At 27.1% G+C, this 23,523-nt stretch overlaps 1 protein-coding gene across 2 annotated transcripts; it reads right to left on the reverse strand.

Annotated features, from left to right (window-relative positions):
• Positions 1-4,501: 4,501 nt before the first annotated feature.
• LOC107162756 (peroxiredoxin-6-like) lies at positions 4,502-7,154 on the reverse strand. Of its 2 annotated transcripts, XM_015509772.2 has the most exons (6): positions 6,974-7,154; positions 6,811-6,895; positions 6,432-6,588; positions 6,142-6,359; positions 4,866-4,941; positions 4,502-4,795 (listed from the first exon to the last, which is right to left on the reverse strand). In XM_015509772.2, exons 2-6 carry the CDS (start codon positions 6,891-6,893, stop codon positions 4,667-4,669), a joined length of 663 nt encoding a protein of 220 aa, XP_015365258.1. In that variant the 5' UTR covers positions 6,894-6,895; positions 6,974-7,154; the 3' UTR covers positions 4,502-4,666. The 2 variants fall into 2 exon arrangements, with proteins under 2 accessions (XP_015365258.1, XP_015365259.1); XM_015509773.2 differs by having other exon boundaries at positions 6,811-7,153.
• Between the last annotated feature and the right edge of the window lie 16,369 nt (positions 7,155-23,523).

The following is a 23,523-nucleotide window of genomic DNA, read 5'->3' on the forward strand; positions in this document are numbered from 1 at the left end:
AATATATAATAAATTATTTTGCGACATGTATCTACCGTGCACATACAGTTTAAATTAGTTTAAAAGTCAAAAAGACTAGAAAAAAATATCGATTTCTAAAATTAGTCAAGGTACCATTAGGATATAAAATTAGCCAAGGTATCATATTTTGTGTACCATGTAATTTATTATTGTTTATACACTTTTTTAGTTAAAATCAATCGGCATAATGGAAAGCTTAGTTTAATACATCACTGAAATATATTAAGTTAAGATAAAAGTCGGTGATATACTGTGCAAAGTACTAGCAGTACAAGAGCAATAGGGCGCATCACTCTACAGCAGGGATTGTCAATTAATATTTTTAAAGGGCCACATTAGACTTTTAGAAATTGAACGCGGGCCATCAAAATATCTAAATCGGTAAAAACCAATGAACGAAAATTATAAATCATAATACTAGAACATCGGCGTATTTACGGGACTTGATCAGAGTGATATAACATCCTCCCCCCCAAAGCCTTTTTATTTATTAAATAAATGTATATTATTAAAAATGATGGTTTTGATGGTTTCGCTGTTTTTCAAGATATTTGAAAATTCTGAGTTTTTTCCATTTTGACTTTCCAAAAAGCCCAAATAGATTCACTTTCCTATCAGAAAACATGCTAAGGTAGAAAATCAAAGAATTTTTACTTTCTTAATAGGTGATGACGGAAAAACTCACATCATTATAAAATCAATACATTCAATAATCAATATTCATTATTGCTCCGCTCAGGATCTAAAAAAGGGTCATGGGGAGAGGTACATTAACCATATTTTGTCGTGTCTAAAACCATGAATTAGCGTAATGTTTATGAAACATTTCAAACAATTCAAACATTTTATGTTTTTGCAATGTATAAGACTATCTTGTATGTTTCTGATTAACATAATGCAATATTAATTAATGTTAATTTGTCTCACTGAATCTTTAAATTTTTAAGATAGATGCTAATGTTGTCAATAAAAATATACAAGGCTGAGCATTAACGAGTTTAAAGTCACTTTTAACTAAGTTACTATTTGTTTAGATGAAATTTTCATCTTATTAAGTTTATTTTTTTTCGTAGTGTTAGGTAATTAATTTTATTGTAATGTTGTTAATTTCTTTCCTTAAATCATAGATTTTATCAACACCTTACACTTAGATAAATATAAATATTTATTAAAAACTCCTACTGTAAAGAATATTTTTTTTTATTTTTTTTTTTATTTGTAATACACAATCTGTACACAATCGGCACAATAAGAGTATGAGCTAAGACAATAAAAAACATGAAATTATGAACTAAGAAGCCACCCACCGATGACACTTATGTTTTTAAATTATTTGTTTTAACTTAATTATAATTGTAAAGAATATAATATTATATATAGGTATGTATCATATATTTCACTCAACACTCGCCTTAATATAGTTAAAATTAATCCACTAGTTGTATATAAAAATTCATTTATTACCTTTTCCGGCTATGTATCTCAGTAAAATATATGACATATGGTATAAAACTATAAATACAAATTATTATAAATTATATATTATTTTTTTGATTGGTTTTTTTGGTCAGGTAACTTGAATAATGTAAAAGAGACCTTTGGAATAAGGGATAATTTATTTATCTAAATCAGACTATAAATTTTAGAAGATTGTTATTGACAAAAAGTCATTTCATACATTCAATTAATTTTTTTTAAATATGCTTTTATTTTGTGTTTGGCTATACAGAAATAAATAAAAAAATAAATAATAAACTATTAATTTTTTTATAGCAGTTGTTAATGTCAATAAAATAATAATATTCAGTTTTGTAATTCTTTCCAAACATTTAAACGTTGCATAATTGTTCATCATCTTAATATTTTTACTAACAATCAATCAAAATGATGAGAAAATTAATAAAAAATGCGAGTGTTATTACAAAAAACTTAAGAACATTAAGCAATATGAACAGTCATAAAGATATTGAAAAAATTAAATCTGAAAATGAAATTAAGAAGATTGTTTTTGACAAAAGAGAAGAATATATACAATTAATGATGACTCAGTCAACTGAATGTATTGATTTATGTAATGAAATCAATAAGTTGGAATCCAAACTAAGAGCGTCATATGGGTTCAGTAAGGATGAAGATTTAACACGTTTTCCAGTAATCAAATTTGAAGAGCCAAAAATAGAGCATCCGCTTGATTAGACAAAAAAGACTGGAAAGTTAAATGAACATTTATATATTTTTGATACTTATTTTTATCCTTTGAGTCTAATCAAGTGTATGTGATATATAATATAAATTATGTTTATTTATAAATGATTTATGCAATGAAATCAATAAATTGGAATCTAAACTAAAAGTGTTTATTATATTTTAACTTTCTATTCTTTTTGATCTAATCAAATGGATGCTCTATTTTAGGCTCTTCAAATTTTATTTCTGGAAAACGTGTTAAATCCTTTAGTATTTATCTTTACTGAATCCATATTACGCTTTTAGTTTAGATTCCAATTTATTGATTTCATTGGATAAATAATTTTTGAAAGATAAAAAGAAAAATTATTTATCCAATGAAATCAATAAATTGGAATCTAAACTAAAAGCGTAATATGGGTTCAGTAAAGATAAATACTAAAGGATTTAACACGTTTTCCAGAAATAAAATTTGAAGAGCCTAAAATAGAGCATCCATTTGATTAGATCAAAAAGAATAGAAAGTTAAAATATAATAAACACTTTTAGTTTAGATTCCAATTTATTGATTTCATTGCATAAATCATTTATAAATAAACATAATTTATATTATATATCACATACACTTGATTAGACTCAAAGGATAAAAACAAGTATCAAATTTTTATTACCAAAGTATGTTTGATAATTACTAAATAATGACTATTATTCTATAAACTGTGTTGTTTTTTATTTTCTCTTTTTCAAATGGGCTATTTTTTTTAACTCATTAAATTCAGTTAATATAGAAAAATGTAAGCTTAAAGTTAAAAGTTACTTTTCTTTTTTAAATTTGTAAAAATTACAAATCAACTAGAACATCATGTAATTTATATTAGCTAATAGATATTAGAATATTATAGTCATTAAAATAATTACCAAAAAAAACCATTTAGGTCATTATATTAATTTATTATGAAAGGTTAGATATTTCTGTAACTGATGGATTATTAACATAACGATACATATTATGAAAAAATGGATTGCTAACAAGAAATTTTTACCCAATAGTTCACATCATAAAGCTCTAAATAGATACATACCATGGTTGACAGTGCAATCTCATAAATTATATCATATATCGGTAATATCCTAATACATTAATAAAAAGAGAATTACAATAGGCATATAAATTTTGTTTTTATCATTAATATGAGGTGTTAAAACTTAAAATGTTTATAAGTTTAATGTATTGATTATTATAGAATAAGAGTTGTAACTAGTAAGATTATGTTATTTTTATAATTGGTGTGGGGGGGGGGGGGGGCAAAACACTCCATAGCTCTGCGAAACATATACAATTATAAGGCACTCTACATCTTAGAGGTATAACTGAAACTAGTATGTAGTACTGGAAATTGGTAGCATAGTATTTATTAGCATATTATGAGTATGTATTAGGTATAATGTATATACTAATATGAAATACATATATATATGTATATAAAAAAATAATTCTTCGAGTTATGTATGAAACTTAAGACATTGATTAATGAGAATAATGTTTTGAAAAAAGTACATTTTTTTTAAGGATTTTATTGAATTTTATATGGATGGTACAAATTTTGAATTAAACTGGACCTAGATCTTTAGTTTGGTTCTACAATCTTATCATAGAAAAAATCATAATTTGCAATTAATTTTAATATAAACTACACCATGATTTAAGAATAGTTAAAAAACGTAATGTTCTATAATAGGTATAGTTTCCTAAGTTATTTTAACAAACCTGTTCAGTTTAGTCAGTTATTAACATAACAAAAAGTTCTATAAAAAAATGTAAAGTATTATAACAATAAAACATATAGATATTTAGGAATCTGCTAATAAATATTTAAGTCCCAAAAATATTTTACAGGATTTCAGTTTATCCTATTTATCAACAATATGATAAGAATTTTAGAAATTTAATATAAAAATGAAAGATTTAAATTAGTTGCAAATCAAATATAGAAATTGGATAATTTAAAAATTATCTCTTTAAAATAAAAAAAAATATTATTGATAAAAAATAAAGGTAGTTTTGTTATTTTGTATAAATAAACCAATTATTAGCTAATTGATTTATATATTTTATACAACCTTCTTATAAATAATATCATCAATTATTGTGTTTGTTATAATAAATAATAATGAATGTATTAATAATAATAAGATAATTAGTATGTAAAGATTAGTAGAGGTATAACAATTTGTGAGATTAGTTTTTGATTTTAGTCTTAATTATAATACAAATACATACAATATCTGAAAATAAACTGTGTTGATATGTCATTATCTGTAATTATTAATTAATAATGCAATTGTAAATTCGATCACTTAATATTATAAACTATAATTTCAACAAATTATAATTAATTAAAAAAATATAAATCCCTTTTCAATAAATGTGAATAACAGACTCAAAAAATGATGTATTTTAATAATCGGTAGTTGTTCTCAAGTAATCAACTGAAGAAGGCATGGAGCGTTTTTCATAACCATTTGGAAAGAGAGTATCGAGGTCTTCATCTTTAACTGTTGGCAGGATCATAACTTTTTCACCGGGCTAGTATAAACAAAAGTTTATTTAATATTAGAAGTTTCATGACAAAAAAAATTAGTAATTATTTACTTACCACCCAATTTGCAGGTGTAGCAATAGTATTTTTTCTATCACACAACTGAAGTGAATCAATGCAACGTAAAATTTCTCTATAAAAAAATAATATGTAAAATATGTATAAACTTTAAATAGGTACATAATTATTAAGTTTATATTGGTGTTAAAAATTGTATTTTATTAAAACTTAACAAAAATACATTAGAAAGATTACATATAGGTACCATATTTAATACAATTATTAGTAAAATCCTAATCCGTTTGGTAAAATACAAAGTTTTTGTAAGAAGTCAGTGCATCAAATGTTAAAATCAATATTAAAAACACTTATGCTGGGTTGCAGTGTTCCATGAAAAATGTATCGATTTAATGTTTTAATCATGGTTCACTAAATCATGATTAAGGGACCGTTAGCTCACTATTGATACGTTATATTTTTAGTGACGGTTCATGCGACCGTGCAAAAGGTACATGCCTATATTATTGATTCTTATTGTATGTCTTGTTTACAAATAAAAAAACAATAAATATTTTTTTACAATGGAATTAAGATATGAGCCTATCGCCTATGAGCTAATGGGTAGCATAGTTGCGTTGGAGAACAATTTGTAAAGAGTTAACTCTACATTATCAACTGTACTACAAATAACCAAACTATATATTATTAAGTGTTGCCAGTGGTCGCCTTCTTAATCAATTATTTATCATGTCCTGTCTGCTCTTAGCACATAACCTTATTGTACATATTATACTTGTATAGATTGTTTATTTCTAATAAAAAAAAAAAATACATATATATATATATGTATTATTATCTAATCTAATGGTCACCGCTGAAGTGTGGAGAACCTTAACACTAATGAATAGCACTTATAAGGTTTGGTAAAATGAATAATGTGGTTTAATTACAGTTACCATAACAAATATAATTTGACAAGAGTTTATCATAATAATTCAATAAATTTGATTTTTTATCTTTATAGATAATAATCATTGTTAAGTGGAGTTTAAGCAACCTACCTATTTATTTAGAGGTAATTCTACTATCCCAAACAATGTTGGATAACTAGAGTTAATTAGAGTTAAGCTTTCAAACTCACTCATGAGCTACACATAAGATCTGACTGTGTATGATATGTATATGAGTTTATGTATTTTAAAATACATTGTTTAAAATAATTTATAATATCTAGCAGTTAAAATAATAATAAAACCTAGATAATGTTTAAAAATTATTAATGAAATTATTTATAATAGAAATATTTTAACTCTTGAATGCAATCATGACTCACTGAATATTACGACCGGTGCTAGTTGGGTAAACCATCATGAGCTTAACCTTCTTGTCTGGTCCAATAATGTAAAGAGATCGAATGGTCAACGCCAACTCAACATTGTCCTTGTCTTCTTCAGAGATCATATCTAATTGTACAGCTAAGTCTCGAGTGCTGTCACTAATAATGGGATATGGGAATTCTCCCTTGATGTCCAGACAATATGATTTGATGTCCTGAAAATGATAACTGTTATAAATTTAGGATCGTAAAAAATAGTATAGAAATATAGTTAAGAGTTAAGTTACATTAATCCAATCGACGTGGCTTTCCAACTTATCACAGGACAAACCTAAGACTTTTACATTGCGTTTTGTGAATTCATCGACCAACACTGCCATCTTGCCCAACTCAGTGGTGCAGACCGGTGTGAAATCAGATGGATGAGAAAACAAAACGCACCATCTACATTCAAATAGAAATAAAGATATTAAAACAAGTTCCAATACAAAACAACAAACATATGAATCCACTTATGTTAATTATAATAATATGCAGTAAGATCTATAATATTATCGAAGTATTACTATTATGATGATATTTTTTACCGTGACGCGAAGATACTTAAATACTTAAAATAAATGTAAATAAATAAATAACTATATTATTAAGGCATTTGATACGCACGATTCACCGACCCATTCGTAGAATTTTATAGGTCCTTTGGTGGTGACAGCAGAGAAGTCTGGAACGACTACACCCAAACGCATTGCTGAGTAGAAAATAAATTAAAATTTAATAACAACTATAGAGAATAAAAGTAACGTGTAGGTCTCGAACGAGCACTGACTGTGGTCTGTGGAGTGTGGCTGCGAACGACGGAGTACGGACGTACAAAATGTACAATATTAATATAATTTATATTTTATACTGAACTACTATTATAATATAGGTATTGCGAAGAGGGAGATTTCAAGATTTGGACAGTGATGAAGCGAGGTACCGGACGAACACCGAGCATAGATAACGAGGCGACAATAACGGCGATGATAAAATATTATAAATGATAATAATAATCTCAACGATTTATTTTGATTGTTCGAAGCTCGGAAAGCCGCGCACCGTCAAGGTCGTTTCGCACCTACTTGGTGTCTGCAGTGTCTGTGGCAGTGTGGCCTGCACTATATTGGTGGAAATCGAGTACGAGATAATAATTTAATGGGATTATTGTATTAATTAATATTAATAAAACGCTCATTATGTTCTTGTTTATAGAAATCGCTGTAAAATTCGCTTCGATAATACGATATTATTATTAAAATAATAATAAACATCAAGGTTGATTTTACTCAGCGCCCTCTGCATTGTCGAGTGTCCATTGAAAGAATACACCTCGTGTTAATGGTTATTTATTTATAAATCGGCTTCTAAGCTGTTCACGCTCTGCAAACTCCTGTGAGGTAAACTAGTAAATTCCATAAACTTACAATAGTTCCATCGTTCGATGGTAAATTCTAAGCACTTATTTGATCGGTATGAGTGAGAGGGGTATGGTGACATTTATTTTTATTTTTTTGTAGAGGTGGCCGTTGGAAGGCTAGTTTAAAGGACTGAGTATACCCACGGCCTTAGTATACTTATTCGAAACCCAAAGAATGGAAATCATGCTCACCAATGGACCGGTGCTAAAGGCTGTACCTACCTATCAAAACCCAGTGGCGCAACTAGGGGGGTGCAAAAAGGTCTTTAGCACCCCGCCACCCCCTGTTTTTTATATCTAACTATTATTATTTTAGTGAAATATTATGAATTTTATATTTTTAAACGATGGGAAATTTCCTGAAATAATGTATAACTATTTGGTCGTACCTATAATATAATTCATTATTTATCTTTGTTTAATATTAAAAAAGATTTATTCAATCAAATAAACACCGAAACTATTTTGTATAAATATTGCATGAAACCCAGAAAAATTATGTTGATTTAAAATGTGTTAATTATTATTTATTTAACAAGGTATGAAATTAAAATATTTCAATATGTTACTGATATCGTAGTAAAAAAATAGTATTTTAATTGTTGTTCATTTTTTTATTTTTATAAATTCTTAATATGTTTTTTAAAGTTTTTATGTATCTATTAATGTTGGTCTATGTGTAAGGGGTGTGGGGGGATTCGTCCCCCACGGCTCTGTGATGCATTCATAGATTTAAGTGGATTTAACACCCCACATTTTAGAGATCTAGTTGCGCCTATGTCAAAACCAGACACTAGTGGTCAGGAGAAATTAAATAATTGAGCTTTAAAAACTAGTTTTTAAATGTATGTATTGAGTTTTATTACATTTAAATATATTATTCCTATATTGTGGAAAATGTTGAAAATGTCACTCAATAAGTGCTGTTAATATTATATATTGTATATATTATAGAATATTATAAAATATATCCACGATATAATATTATCCTAATGAAGCGATGTGATCTCGCTTATATATTATAATATATATTTAGGTACACGTTTTTAGTTACGTCTCTGCGAGAGAATCTTTCTCTCTCTCTCTATATATATATATATATAAATTACACCTAATAATTTATTATAATATATACAGCTCTGCATAGTTATTCACATTACGAATTCGACTTGAATTTTAATGTTGCGATTTGAATTTTCAAAGGCCCGCAGGTCCTTGTAGTAATATTACCTTGTACTCAAAGGGAATCGAATATACAATTGTCTGTTTTGTTGTTTTTTCTTACTTAGGTGACGATCATAGTCATCATTGCATGTTTATATATTTTATATTATATATACCTACAGTAAGACATTGGCCTGATCAGTGCCGGATTAACCACTAGGCACGGTAAGCACGTGCCTACAGGCGCCGCTTTTGAGGGGCGCCAAAATTTAATACATTTATTGAAAATTAGAAAAATTCTAAAAAATATTTTTTTGTTGTATAAATTTTATATTACAAAAAATATACACTATAATAATTAAAATGAAAAATGAAAAGTAATTTTAATGATTATATTTTATTATCACCGACAAATTGTTCTGGAGAGCGATCGTTTTCAGTATTGAAATGAATCAAAAATTATTTAAGGTCTACTACTAGTGCTGAACGTTTAAATTCTTTAGCATTACTAATCATAGAAAGTGAACTCTTAAATGAAATATCATTTATTAATATAATAAAAGAATTCCCTGAATGTAAGACTAGAAAGCGACAATTTGTTTTATAAAATAAAGTAGTAATAATTAAAACAAATTTGTGTTGTTTTTTTTTATGTATAAGTTATACAAATTTAATTTAATCTAATTTATGATAAAATATTGTATTTTGTATATCTAAAGTGTAACCTAGTGCTAAAAAAACAATGTCTCCCAGCATCCCCTCCTAAATTTGAATACTGTGTTTACTGATAATAATGTTAAACAAATACAATATTATCTAGTATATATTATTAATTTTATAATCCTATGCACTTACGAATAATTAGTATATTATGTTAGGTACATAATATTTACATTTACTTTCAAAGGCCTGGGTAGGGTGGGGTGCCAGAAAAATGTTTGCCTACAGGCGCAAAATATCTTAATCCGGTATACTGGGCCTGATCTTGAAATTTATCACACCACTCTCTCTTCGTGGGTTGTTTTTATAAATACAACATAACTTATAAACACTCAAACAATACCCTGGCTGCTAATTATTGTATTAATTTTTATACTGCAAGAGTCTATGATTTTGACATGTTTCAGATCAACACAGATAGTCTATATAAAGTGATTCTTTCAACGGTAAACATTGATCATTTCGAAAAATATCGATTAACATATTTTTATATAATTTGAAATCTATAAAGACATGATGTTTCTAATGTTATGTCTTATGTATATATATACAGGTATTTATTATATATTTAAATGTTGTTTTACAACGACTTAAAGTTTATAGGTAAAAAAAATAATTATACTTCCAAAAATATAAATGTATCGTATCTACTTTTTGAGCTATTGTGTTTTTAAAATTTTCACCTTGTATTATGTGTGGGTATAAAAAAATGATAATATTATTCTCAAATAATAAATTGGGTGATGAAAAAATAAAAAAATAATGTTTGTATACAAAACATATTTATTTTTTTCACAAGTCGTCGTACTAACTATACAGGAAATCTACAAAGAACTTGTAATATTAATCGTGTAGCCCGGATAGCTTTTTAACGAGTACTTAGTTAAAATAAAGGCATTCCATCGATATAGGCATAACTACAGCTAAAATCATGTACCTATCAAATATTTCAAAATATGGTACGGTGATTTTGATAATCGACAGAATCCTGTGGAAAATTTGATTCGTTAGTGTATTCTTAGTAAAGTTGTGCACTTATGCGCTCAAACACTTCATAGGCAGTATGTAATATTACAATAGGTATCTCTATAGTATATATTTCTTACATGTGTATAATATAGTAATATAATACATTATGCCTCAAGTTTGTGTGTGCGTCAGACAAGCCGTCAGTGACCTGTGTACGATAAAATATAAAAATTGGTTATAAAAATAATATGTAATGAAATAGTATAATGAAAGTTAAATTATAATGTTTAATTTCTTATATTATAAATAACTACAGCAAAGGAACAAATTTATTATTTATAAAATTATAATTATATAGCAGCACTGGACTAGCTGGTAAAAGGTCAATAAAACCTGGAGCTGCTAAAGACAAATATTTTTTCAGTTAGTCTAATTTTACGATGGTAAAATTTACAGTTCACCTTCCTCCCCACAGCAAATTGTATAAACGATCACTAACTATACGAACTCGAACTCACCGGCGCGGCGTTGTTATCTGCAGGAACTATTCATTGACGGTTTTCAGGCTGAAATTTAATATTGTTTAAGGTCAAAATATAAGAGGTTAAAATATAAAATATAATGATCATTTAACTATTATTGGTAAAAGTGAGGCAATCGACATTTTGAGAGCTGCAGTTGACCTAGCACATAATTTTAATTTTATATTATTTTTTGTTATTTAACCTATATATTATTATTGTAATCATCACATTCGTTTTATAAAGTAAATTCTTTAGTTTTTGAGTAAAACAAATCTTTGTTATATAACTTAAGTCTTAAAGTATACTTAAGTAGTTAAGTACCTACTTATGATAAGTTACAAGTTATAATATATTCTAAAGTTACGCAAAAAATAAAAAATAAATTTGTTTAGCATTATTTTTTTCATCTTTGACAGTATATTTATCAGAATACTTTAATACACAAATATAGAACCTGAGAGTCTCTAAATCTAAATATTAAACCAATAATCTATTATTTATAAATTATAACTTATAAGCGTTTAAAGTTAAGATAAGTGTAGTGAAGTGGTAGGAGATTAACGTGAATTTTTGAAGAACTTTATAAACCAACTCAACTATTATATAAGCTGAATAATATGATTATATTGTCTCTATTGATTCAATATTCAGCATGTTAAAATATAATTTTTTTCTTCAGAATGTGAAAGTAAAGTCATGGATTAATGGGTAAAAAAAGTGAACAAAGCCTAATAAAAATAAAAATAACCTCGATGAAAATTAGTAGGTACTAACTTTTAGATTAATTATATAAAATAAATTTAAATATCATAGCATACGCCTATAATACATCTTCAATACAAAGTTTTTATGAGTCTTATATTAAGATATTTATGAGACTTCGAAATCAGTGGTATTTTCTCATGTATTTCATTATAATAATGTACTTACATAATATAATATATCATAATTCATAATAAAACATGAGCTAATATAACTTATAGGCAATATACAATATATACTTAAATTTAAATCGTTTTGCTAACCATCATAAACGAACAACATTAGTTACTTAGACGAATCCCTAAAATCAGATCATAAAATCCATCCAATCAATGAAATTGAAACTTTTTTTCACAAATTTTTTCTACAAAACTCCATTCAACCATCTGATGCTGATCGGTTGTCTAACTTCAGATGCACGTTCCGGGAACCTGGGAACTCTCTTAAATTGCTTGAAAATTTAAATCATTTAAAACCATTGCAGGGGTAGTGATGTCTTAACTTTGAGACTTCCTTCCAGGTATTTTTAATGAATACATTATTTATTCATTGTAAAATACAAACTGCTTGTTGTACCCTTATATTATATAGTTTATTGATTGTAACTTTCAGAAGTAATAAAAAAAAGGCGGGTAAGTCGTAGATGTCGCTCTACTGTACAGTAGGTTACAAGTGGGTTACTGTAATGGATGGAATTAAATTTGAATCCAATGATATTGTATCATTGTATACGAAAAACGATTCTGAGCGAAGATGGTTTATCTATCTAGGATAAATTATAGATTATTAAAAATTTTCAAATCTTAGATTTAAAAAGAAATTTTTTTAATAATTTCTAGTTTAAAATAATTTGCGTGATTTTTACATCATATTATGTTGTTAAAATTCAAACTTTGAATGCTTGTAAAAAAAAATTAAGACTACGCATTTCTTTTATATTTCACCTGCTGTTGTAAAAATATGTTAGGAGCCTTATATAAAATTTAAAATTCTTAGATATAAAAGGAAAATTTTTTATGAATTTCTAGCGTAAAATAATTTATGAATTTTCGTGATTTTTACGTATATTGTCTAAAATTCAAACTTTGAATGCTTGTAAAAAAAAATTTGACTAAGAATTTATTTTATTTTTCAACTGCTATTGTAAAAAAATGATAGGAGCCATGTATTAAATTTTAAAATCTTAGATATAAAAGCAAAATTTTTTATGAATTTCTAGCTTAAAATAATTTGTGAATTTTCTTGATTTTTACATAATATGTTGTCAAAATTCAAAATTTGAATGCTTATAAAAAAAAATTGTGACTATGTATTTCTTTTAATTTTCAACTGCTATTGTAAAAATATGTAAGGAGTCTTGTTTTAAATCTTCAAATCTTAGAATTAAAAAGAAAAACTTTTATACATTTCTATCTATGGTAATTTGAACATTGCCGTAATTTTTACGTATTTAGTCAAAATTTGAACTTTAAATGCTTATTAAAAAAAAATGGTGCCTACGTATTTTTAATATTTTTTAACTGCTATTGTTACAAGTTGTTAGAAGCTTTGTATTAAATTTTCAAGCTTTTCTACCGAACAAATAATTTTTTATCGATATTTATAGAAAAAAAAAAACTAAAAAAGTTGAAAAATTAAAATGTCAGTAAACAGCTCAAAACAAATCTAAATATTTTGAAAATTTTAACAAATATATAAAATGCCTATATAAACATTCAGTCAAAATTTCAAGTATCTTCGGTCATTTGTTTTAGAGTTACACCAAAATAAGGAAATCGTTAAAAGTGAAAATCCAATGTTGTAAAAATTTAAATTTCAAATGCTCATAAAAATTTAATTTGAATTTCCGGTGGACTTTTTATTTGTGATAAAGATTGAAAAACTTGTAAGGAATCTTGTATTAAATTTTGAAATCTTAGATTGAAAAAGAAAATGTTTTATGAATTTCTAGCTTAAAATAATTTGTGAATTTTTATGTATTTTGTCAAAATTCAAACTTTGAATGCTTATAAAAAAAATTTGTGACTAAGAATTGTGCCTAACAAATAAATTTTTATCGATATTAATTTAAAAAAAACTAATAATGTTCGAAAATTGCAAATGCCTATATGAATAGTTCAGCTTAAGTCGAAAGTTTTTGAAAATAGCAAGGTGGATAAAATATATTTACATAAACATTCGATGAAAATTTCATGTATCTATGGTCAGTTTTTTAAAAGTTACATCAAAAACCAAAATCGATTTTGTCGAAAACTGATTGTGCGTAGAATTTTCTGTTTTTCCCTTAATGTTTAGTTTGTTTATCCCGATATTTTAGAAAAATATTGAGAATTTTTTACTTTTGACTAGTACCAACTAGATTCACCTAACCTCGAACGAGGTACTGAAGTCAAAAATCGAAGCAATTTTACTGCCCCAAAACGTGATGACAGACACAAAAAAAAACACACATCATGGTAAAATCAATACATTCATCGCTCCGCTCAAAATCTAAAAAAAAAATGAATTTATAGAAAATCTATTAAAAAAATATACAATCGATATTTTGCTCATTTTTTCATAAGAAATTTTCGTCGAACCTCGAAGCAATAGAATATATTAAGCTATTGAGACATACCTTAGGGTGTACACTGTGCATCCATAGCTGCAAGGATTGAATACATCATTAATCACTGTTTAAGGTATTATTTGTAAGTATTGTTGTTTATTTATAATATTGAGGTTAAATAATATTAAGAAATTAAGCTTATATTCTATAGGTATAATCTGCATAGAATTTTATATGATGTTTGTATGCAATATTTATGATGACTGACGAATCAGGTGGGTGATAGATATTATGTAAATTGTATAGTATTTTAAAGGAAAACTATTATATCATTAATTTAGGGACAACAATTGTTATTTATCCATTATATAAAATTATACATTGTATACAATTCTATTAATCGTTTGTATAGATAACATTATGGATATTGGTATCAGATTTTCAATTAAAAACTTTAGTTAATACAATCCATATTTGATATTTCATAATGTATGTAAACATTGATATTTTTATTCGTCTTTGTATACAGCTAAGTTTCGGTTTCACTATTTGCACTGGTTGAATTTAAAGTCCTATATATTAATATTATTTTAGATTTCGATTTTTGAACCAAAATAATTTTTCATTAGTTGTAAAACAATTGCCATAAAATGTTAAATAGTTACCTACCTTAAATTTAATTATAATATAATATGTGTTTTTAAATTATTGTTTCTATGAAATATAACCCAATTTGTGGAATTATAAGAGTTAATACACAGCAATTTTGTGTCATTCTTGAAAACCACAGGTATTTAAATGTGTTAACGTGTGAGCTACTACGTGTAAAATATATGTATACCTATGTCCTATTTTTTAAGCCATGATTTATTGCCAATTAAATATTTTTAACGACAACGCATTTAATCCACCTAAGCTCGCAGTGGTGTTGTTTATTATTCACGTATACACTAATAAAGGACTTTACTTTTTATACTCACCATTTGTATTTTGAAACACTTTTTGTTCAAATTAAATATTTGTAAAACTATATTGTATATAGAAAATATTATAAATCTAATCTAAATAAATCTAAATGTATATTGTAAATCTAACCATATTAAGTAAAAGCAGCAATAATTGCTCACTTTAAAACTGCTGTCTATGCTCAGCACCATCGAATGATCTGCACTGATATGATCAGTAAAAAATTGGTCACAGGGCTGATACATTTGGTTTACGTGGAAACGAACGATATATTATGAACGTTACTCCAAGGCTTTAATTTTCTTCTGACCACAGTTGATTTTGTCCTTTTATAAATCTTATCATTCCATGGTTACTTGTTTTAAAAACTCATCTATTTGTTCGTTGAAATAAAAATTGTTTTGATACTTCTAATGCAATATATATATATATATTAAGTTCTATATTTTATAACCTAGGAAATCAACTGTTGCGGTGTACTAGAAATATTCAATAATTAATTACAAGTGAATAATAATTAAAATATGATATAGGGACAGTAATAATAATATTGTTATATTTGTTGAAATATGAACACCAGTAGTCTGATCACTTAAAATCGAAATGAGCTCTTTATTATTTAATCTCCACGATAAAATTTATAGTAATGTGTCCGTGTGGCATATATTTGTAAAATAAAAGCTTATTTGTTTGGCCTGTTGTTTGGTTTTCAAGTAGGTACCTACACAATTTTCGAAATTTGGTGAAATGGGTGACGCCCGTTGCGGTTGTGCCTAGATTGGTGTGTGTAATATTATGATGCAATATATTATACTTTGTCGGTCATACACATCACTTGAGTGCGAATGATTGTCGTACGTGGAATCTTGAACGTTACGAGTTTAGAAAAAAAATTGACACACCGTGTACAACACTGCGACGTCATTCCGATTTCTGAGCACGTACTAGTATGAAATCTGCATTAAAAAAAAAAAATGTCGCAAGAATAAGTAATATGTGTTTGGAATACACACGCGTGTTGTACCTTTACCTAGTACCTACTGCACATTTTTAAAATGTACATACATGCACAAAAACACTCCATCTCTCTCTCTCTCTCTCTCTCACACACACACACACACATTATATTCATGTAAAGACGTGAAAATAGGCATAAATAATATATGTGTATAGAGCTGTTCGTAAACGCGTGGATTAAGTACCAAACTTGGAAGACTACTTAAACGAGCAGCTGATGGTATGGAGGAGGAAGGATGCTGCAAGCTATAGATCTAAATTTAACAGGATGATGGGAACAATACGTTCATATAGGCGTGTCTACGGGGGAGGCAGGGTAGGCACCGGCCTCCCCGGTGACTTGATTCTTAGCCTCTTGGCGTATAATCTACCGTGGTTGAAACACAGACTTCTATAAAGTTAGTAGTGCTATATAATTGCCATACAAAAAAAAAAGTCATAAATATAAATTATAAAATTAAAAATACTGATCGTTGAGTAAGTAAAAAATTTAAATTTTATAAATGGCCTCCCCAGCCACGGAGATCTGGACACACCTATGAATACGCTAATCAAAAGGAACGCCCAATTCGATGACGACAGTAGGTACGATGAACGAATACGTCGAGTTTTTATATAGTGCATAATTTATATAAGTTAAATGTGTTATAGAACATACTTATACGAATATAATGATTTAGTTAATTTGTTTTTTGTTCCGTTATCGCTGTGGTGAAATAGGGTTTCAATATTATCGGTTGATTGATTTATTATGATTAATTTGTCAAGATCAAAATTATTTGAGTTACAAAGTATAGCCTTATTTAGCCGCGTGTATCGAAGTCTATCAACAATTCTATCTAATTCCGTCAATTATTTCACCAAGTAATAATGACAAAAAATCTAAAATATTAATTTCTTCTAATCTGTTTCACCTTTTCGTGCCAGTCTCCACTCATGAAACTAGTGATAGTATATTTCTTTCACCCTCAACTAGCCATACTGATGATCTGCACGAAAATCTGAATACCACCAAACACGATACGCGACGTTGATCCTATTTCTGATTCCACAGCATTTGATAATGCTTTAATAAAGATCACCTGTTTAAATGGGTTTACTAAGTTTTCTCTTATAGTATGGCTCTCGGGTCGCCTTAATTATAGGCGATACGGGCATGTACCGTTTCCGCCAAAATTTGAAGTGACCGATTCCGCCATCGCCCGTTTCCGCCAATTTAAAAAAGGTTCGATTCCCGTTTCCACCAATCTACCTGCTATGGTAAAATTATTATAATTATTTATTTTATAATAATATAATGTATTATATTTTAATATTCTGTATTAATTGCAGTATTATTCGTATTATTTTCAACTTGAAGTAATTGTACGTCGTATATAATATGATAATATTAAATGTTGGAAAATATATTGCAAATAATAAAGCAAATAATAATTACATAATATTTTGTTATATAGTTTTAATAAGTACAATAATAAAGTAAAAGTCACTTGTTCATAAATAGATATAGTAGTTTTATGGAGTAAAAAATGTTCTTATCGGTAGTTTCAATCTTATCGATTTATATACAATGATTCCATATTTAAGTATAATAAATATATATTTTATAGAGTATGTATGGATAGGTGCCTAATATATATTGTATGTATGTGTGTATTTAAAGTCGCCACTATCATAGATTAATGTGTACAACTATGACTATCGCTTATTGCTCATTTGTATCTAACATCTCCTTATGTACCTACTAACGCATCATGTGTACGTAGTTTTAATGAATTGAAATTAATTAAAACATTTTTACGATCGACGATGAACCAAAACACTTAAAATTTATGAACTATGAATAATAATAATTATTATTCCATAGCAGGTAGATTGGTGGAAACGGGAATCGAACCTTTTTTAAATTGGCGGAAACGGGCGATGGCGGAATCGGTCATTTCAAATTTTGGCGGAAACGGGTAATTCCCGGCGATACACTTGTGAAGTATTTACGTGATACCAATGCAAGTTTCCTCCTCTACATACCCCGGACTTTTCAGATTATTATGTAGACATTTTCACAAAACAACTTTAATATGGAAATTCTCGCTGTTTTTCGATTGTTGGCTATTCAGTTCAGTTTTAAATGCCAGAAAAAAAAACAAATATCTTCCACTATTCTTTATGGATCTTATCAATAGGTAATAGTAAAGAATTCAAGATAATATCATGTATTTACTTAATACTCAAGTAATTATTGAGAAACCTCATAACAACAGCAACGGCAAGATCATGGGATTATGGTCACACATAATATCACTGCCACCTGCACCTACCTAGATACGTCATATTATGTTTTCGAAAGATCATAAAAGTCCGGTCAAATGTGCTCTGTGAGACACGAAACACACAGCCTATCTTAGAGGATGCTTAGTTTCGAAAGTTGAAATAGCATTCATTTCTAGTTATACGAAACACTCTTAATCCCAAAGAAATACTTTTCGTGATATATATACCCCAATACTTTTCACCGGGATATTCCTTTCTTTACCTCTGCCCCTTCCTGATTTCTGGTCTAAAAACTTCATATTTCACCTCAAAGGGGGATCTGACAATTCTGACCTTAAATCCATCATTAGACATATCCTCAAAGCAGTTTTTACATAAGTAATTACATAGCCAATAATAATTCGATCTTTCATCTGGTACATGTATTCCTTTTGTTTGTATACATATAAGAACTATATTTTTGTCATTGTAGGTACTAGACTGAACTAGAGTAGCAAATAAAAATAATAAAAATAATAATAATAATAATAATAACAATAATAATAACAATAATAATAACAATAATAATAATAATAATAAAGCTCGCGGTGCCCGCCGCACAAGCATCATAAAGGTTTATCGCGTAATCCATACTATTACATATTATTATACAATATAGATATTATACATCGCGCCATCGCGGGCCTTTAATTCCGTTCGCATAGCTTATCTCAGCCATAGTATTATAGGTTCAGTTATTCAATTCTCTCGAATTCCCGTCTATATACCGACTACCCCACTACACCGCCCATCTGAAGCTCGACGATGTCGCATTCCTGCACCACTACGACCGTGTTAATGGTAATTTATTCATGCGAAAATATTTCTCCAACTCGTGTCAAATGATATTTCTAGCGTCACAAAATATTATAATATCCTACTTTATATTATTGTAAAACCGTTATCGAACACGTCCCACAGCGCAGCGTTGAACTCCACCTGACTTATAATATCTATAACATATTATGAAGAAAAATTGAACGGCAGTAAATTAGGTCGACTTCAAAATACCACCAAATAATTGCAAATCAAGTCGGGCTGATCAAAAATCCTTTATTGTATTTTTTCAAAATATTGGTTATAAAATATGTATATGGAAATTATATTTCGATGTTTACTTACACTACAGCAATATTGATTTTTATGCCATATTTGAAGGTGTAACTTATAAAACATAAAATTATATTATGGTAGGTATGCAATATTGTAAATTAAATATTTCAATATATTTCAATTTTTCAAACTGGTTTTTTTAAGGTTTAATTTAGTTCTAATCTAATTAATAATTACTAATTGATAATTGTGTACAAGACCTTTGTTTTTCTAGGGTCTTAAAATACTTCCTTCAGCCTTAAAATAATTTTTAGACGCGGTACCATTTTAATCCAATTTTTATAGTTGATAGAATAATATATTACTTTTGTTATTAATCGTGTGTAATTTCATCTTAATAATTAAAAACGAAAGGAATAAAACTTCAATCTTAGGCACAAAGGTAATATTTAAAATGCATATATTGTCTTAAAAAATAAATATGATATAATAGGTATATAAATTTATACATAATACATATTTAAAATACATAAGTCAACATACTAGTCGAACAAAGTTGACTAAAATACAAAACTAATTTACAATTATTTGTTATTTATTAAATTGAGTTTTTAAGTAGGTAGGGGATCATGCACATAAGCAGTGTTATAGGTCATATTATTATCTGGTTTATGATGGATATTAATATATTATTATATGTGTAACAGCTTTATATTAGGTATGAACATAGACATTATTAATATTTACTTGTACGTCATTTTAATTATTATTCTTATGTTTATTCTGAATTATATTATATTACAGACGCAAATTTAGTCGGAAAATGTTGTAAATATTACATAGTATTACATAGGTACAGGCGACAACAACATTATTTGCTATACATAATATACATAGGTATTATATTATTAGTTAAATAAATTGATTGTGATAGAACTTCTATTTTTATAATCATTAAAATTGAAAATACCATATTTTTTGTGTTCTATGTTCGTTTCGTTTTTCCCTTTGCTAAATTATAATATTACAATATATAGTAACCGTAGTAGATTATATATCAAAAGTCAACTCTTTACTAACGTGTACTAATTCCTAAACCTACAATACTTATTAGTCGACATAATTAGGCACAATTAATTAATTAATACCACGGTGATACCTACCAAGTGCCGATGCAGTTAAATAAGTTTATATTTTTTATAATAACGTGGTTGGACGTTAAGGCTTTAGCATAGTAGAGTTGATAATTAAACGCTTAAAACGAATTAATCTAATAATTAAGTTATAAAAAAGCGGGTAAGTCATGGATGTCGCTCTTCTGTACATTAGGTTACAAGTGGGTTACTGTAATGGATGGAATTACATTTGAATCCAATGATATTATATCATTGTATACGAAAAACGATTCTGAACGGAGATGATTTGTCAGTCTAGGATATATTATTATTTAAATATTGTCATATATTCTATTTTGAAACAAATATATTATTTTTCAATTAAGACGCATTTTGCATAAGGCATGGTTAATCAATTTTTCCAAAAACATTGCATGTAGTTATCATGATTTATAATACCTTATATTATCATAGATATACATATACCGGGTTTGAGGATAAATCGTTATCATTACGCGATTTCATAAAAATTTAAAACTCAAACGGTCAAAACATTTTTCCTATAATGAATTAATGGCGCTTCAAATTTTCTCTATAACTATTTGAAGCAAAACTTATGGAAAACTTAGTGTTGATTTTTATAACTTTAGATATAAATATAAACAATATTATGAAATTTGAACTACAACATAATTTGCGAATATTCATGGTTTTGACGAATTTTTGTCAATATTTGAAATTAAAATGCTAATAAAAATTTAATTTGAATTTCCGGTGGACATTTTTTTTTTTTAAATAAAGATTGACAAATTTGTAAGGAATCTTGTATTAAATTTTCAAATCTTAGATTTAAAAAGACATTTTTTATGAATTTCTAGCTTAAAACAATTTGCGAATTTTCGCGATTTTCACGTATTTTGTCAAAATTCAAAATTTTAATGCTTATAAAAAAAAATTGTGAATATGAATTTATTTTAATTTTCAACTGCTATTGTAACAATATGTTAAGAGCCTTTTATTAAATTTTCAAGGTTTTCTACCCAAAAGGTAAATTTTTATCGATATTAATTTAAAAAAAACTAATAATGATCGAAAATTGCATACCTATGAATAGTTTAACATATAAGTCAAAATTTTTTGAAAATTTCATGGTGGATAGAATATACTTATATAAACATTCGGTGAATATTTCATTTATCAATGGTCATTTTTATTAAAGTTACATCAAAAATCAAAATCGAGTTCGTGGAAAACTGACTGTACCTACGTAAAATTTCCTGTTTTTCCCTTAATTTTTAGTTTGTTTATCCCGATTATTTAGAAAAAGATTGAACATTTTTTACTTTTGACCCCCAAAATACTAACTAGATTCACTTTCTGATCAAACGAGTTACTGAAGTCAAAAATCGAAGCACTTTTACTGCCCCAAAACGTGACGACAGACAAAAAAGTAAAAAACATACACAATCATGATAACATCAACACATACCTTGCTCTGCTCAGAATCTAAACTTGGAATGAATGAAATCATTCTCTAACTTCATTGTAAGAACGCATTTATTTAACCGAAATTTAATTAAATGGTTTAGATATAAATGTTGGATCTCACAATGTTGGGAACGTCAAATACTGATTAGAATATTATGTAAAAGATACACAAAATATAGAAATAAATGATTTCAAAAGAAAGTTATCGGTGTAGATAATTAAATTGTTTTTTCCTTCACATACTTATGGTTATGAGTTATTTGGTTTAAAATATTATAATACCTTGCCAGATTATTTATTTTAATTTTAATATTATTATCAGAAATAATATAAAAACATACGTTGATAAATATTTGAATTATTAATATCTATTATTTAGCTAAATTTAAAACTCAAGGATATTGAGTTGTGCACATATGTTGTAATATTTCATTATAAAATGAAATATAGACAAGTAAGGAAATAAACACGATAAAATGCAATTAACGACTTTTATGACATCATTAATTTGTTTACGAACATATTTTTTGAAGTGATCCATTAGTACATGAACTAAATATGATTTCCAACAACTATTCTATACATTTCTAGGATGAAAACTTAATATTATATTATGTGAAATGTAATATGTATTTTGTTAAAGATAAGAATTTTATTGTGCTTTACGACTTTACCCCTAATACCAATTCTAAGTGATTCGCCTTTTCAATATTGTAAATCATAAAATATTTTTTTGTTGGTTTTAAGTTTTAAAACACAAAGGATTCCAGGAAATGCATCTTAAGAATTTAACTGTAAACTTTTTTTTGTCCAACTCTATGTGAATATAAAGAAATAGATTGACGATTTCATCCATCAATTGCACTATATCGTATTATCGTCTATTAACAAACTAATAGTTATTCATTTCGTTTTATTTACTACACATAATAAATTACAGATATGAATAAATTTATCCATGACGATGATTCGAAAAGAAAATTACACTACAACAGTTATCCGTAAGCTTTACCCAAATATTTTGTTTTAACTTTAAATATAAACAGAAATTTATATTTGATTCTATACACGACTTCTCATTATCTGAACCTTAAATGTGAAGGTGCCTTGGAAGCTATATATATATTTTTTTTTAAGAAAAGTGGTCAGAAGAAATATAAGAGGATTTAAAGTTGATTTAAATCAAGGAATTGAAGCAGTGAGATTTCATTATTGCTTATAAGTAATATGAAATAGAGAGTTCTGAAGGCGATTCTTACGATCCTAACGATCCTTACAATCCTA

Source organism: Diuraphis noxia, unplaced genomic scaffold (genome assembly GCF_037042655.1).
Source record: "Diuraphis noxia isolate RWA-SAM2 unplaced genomic scaffold, SU_Dnox_SAM2 contig0002, whole genome shotgun sequence".
NCBI classification, from domain to species: domain Eukaryota; kingdom Metazoa; phylum Arthropoda; class Insecta; order Hemiptera; family Aphididae; genus Diuraphis; species Diuraphis noxia.

What these genes read in the sequence shown, in the direction of transcription:
- LOC107162756 (XM_015509772.2), bottom strand. Translation starts at nt 6,893, where the DNA reads ATGCGTTTGGGTGTAGTCGTTCCAGACTTCTCTGCTGTCACCACCAAA. An exon ending in TACGAATGGGTCGGTGAATC is followed by an intron (nt 6,589 to 6,810) that starts GTGCGTATCAAA and finishes ATTTGAATGTAG; the next exon opens with ATGGTGCGTTTTGTTTTCTC. An exon ending in GCCACGTCGATTGGATTAAT is followed by an intron (nt 6,360 to 6,431) that starts GTAACTTAACTC and finishes TATCATTTTCAG; the next exon opens with GACATCAAATCATATTGTCT.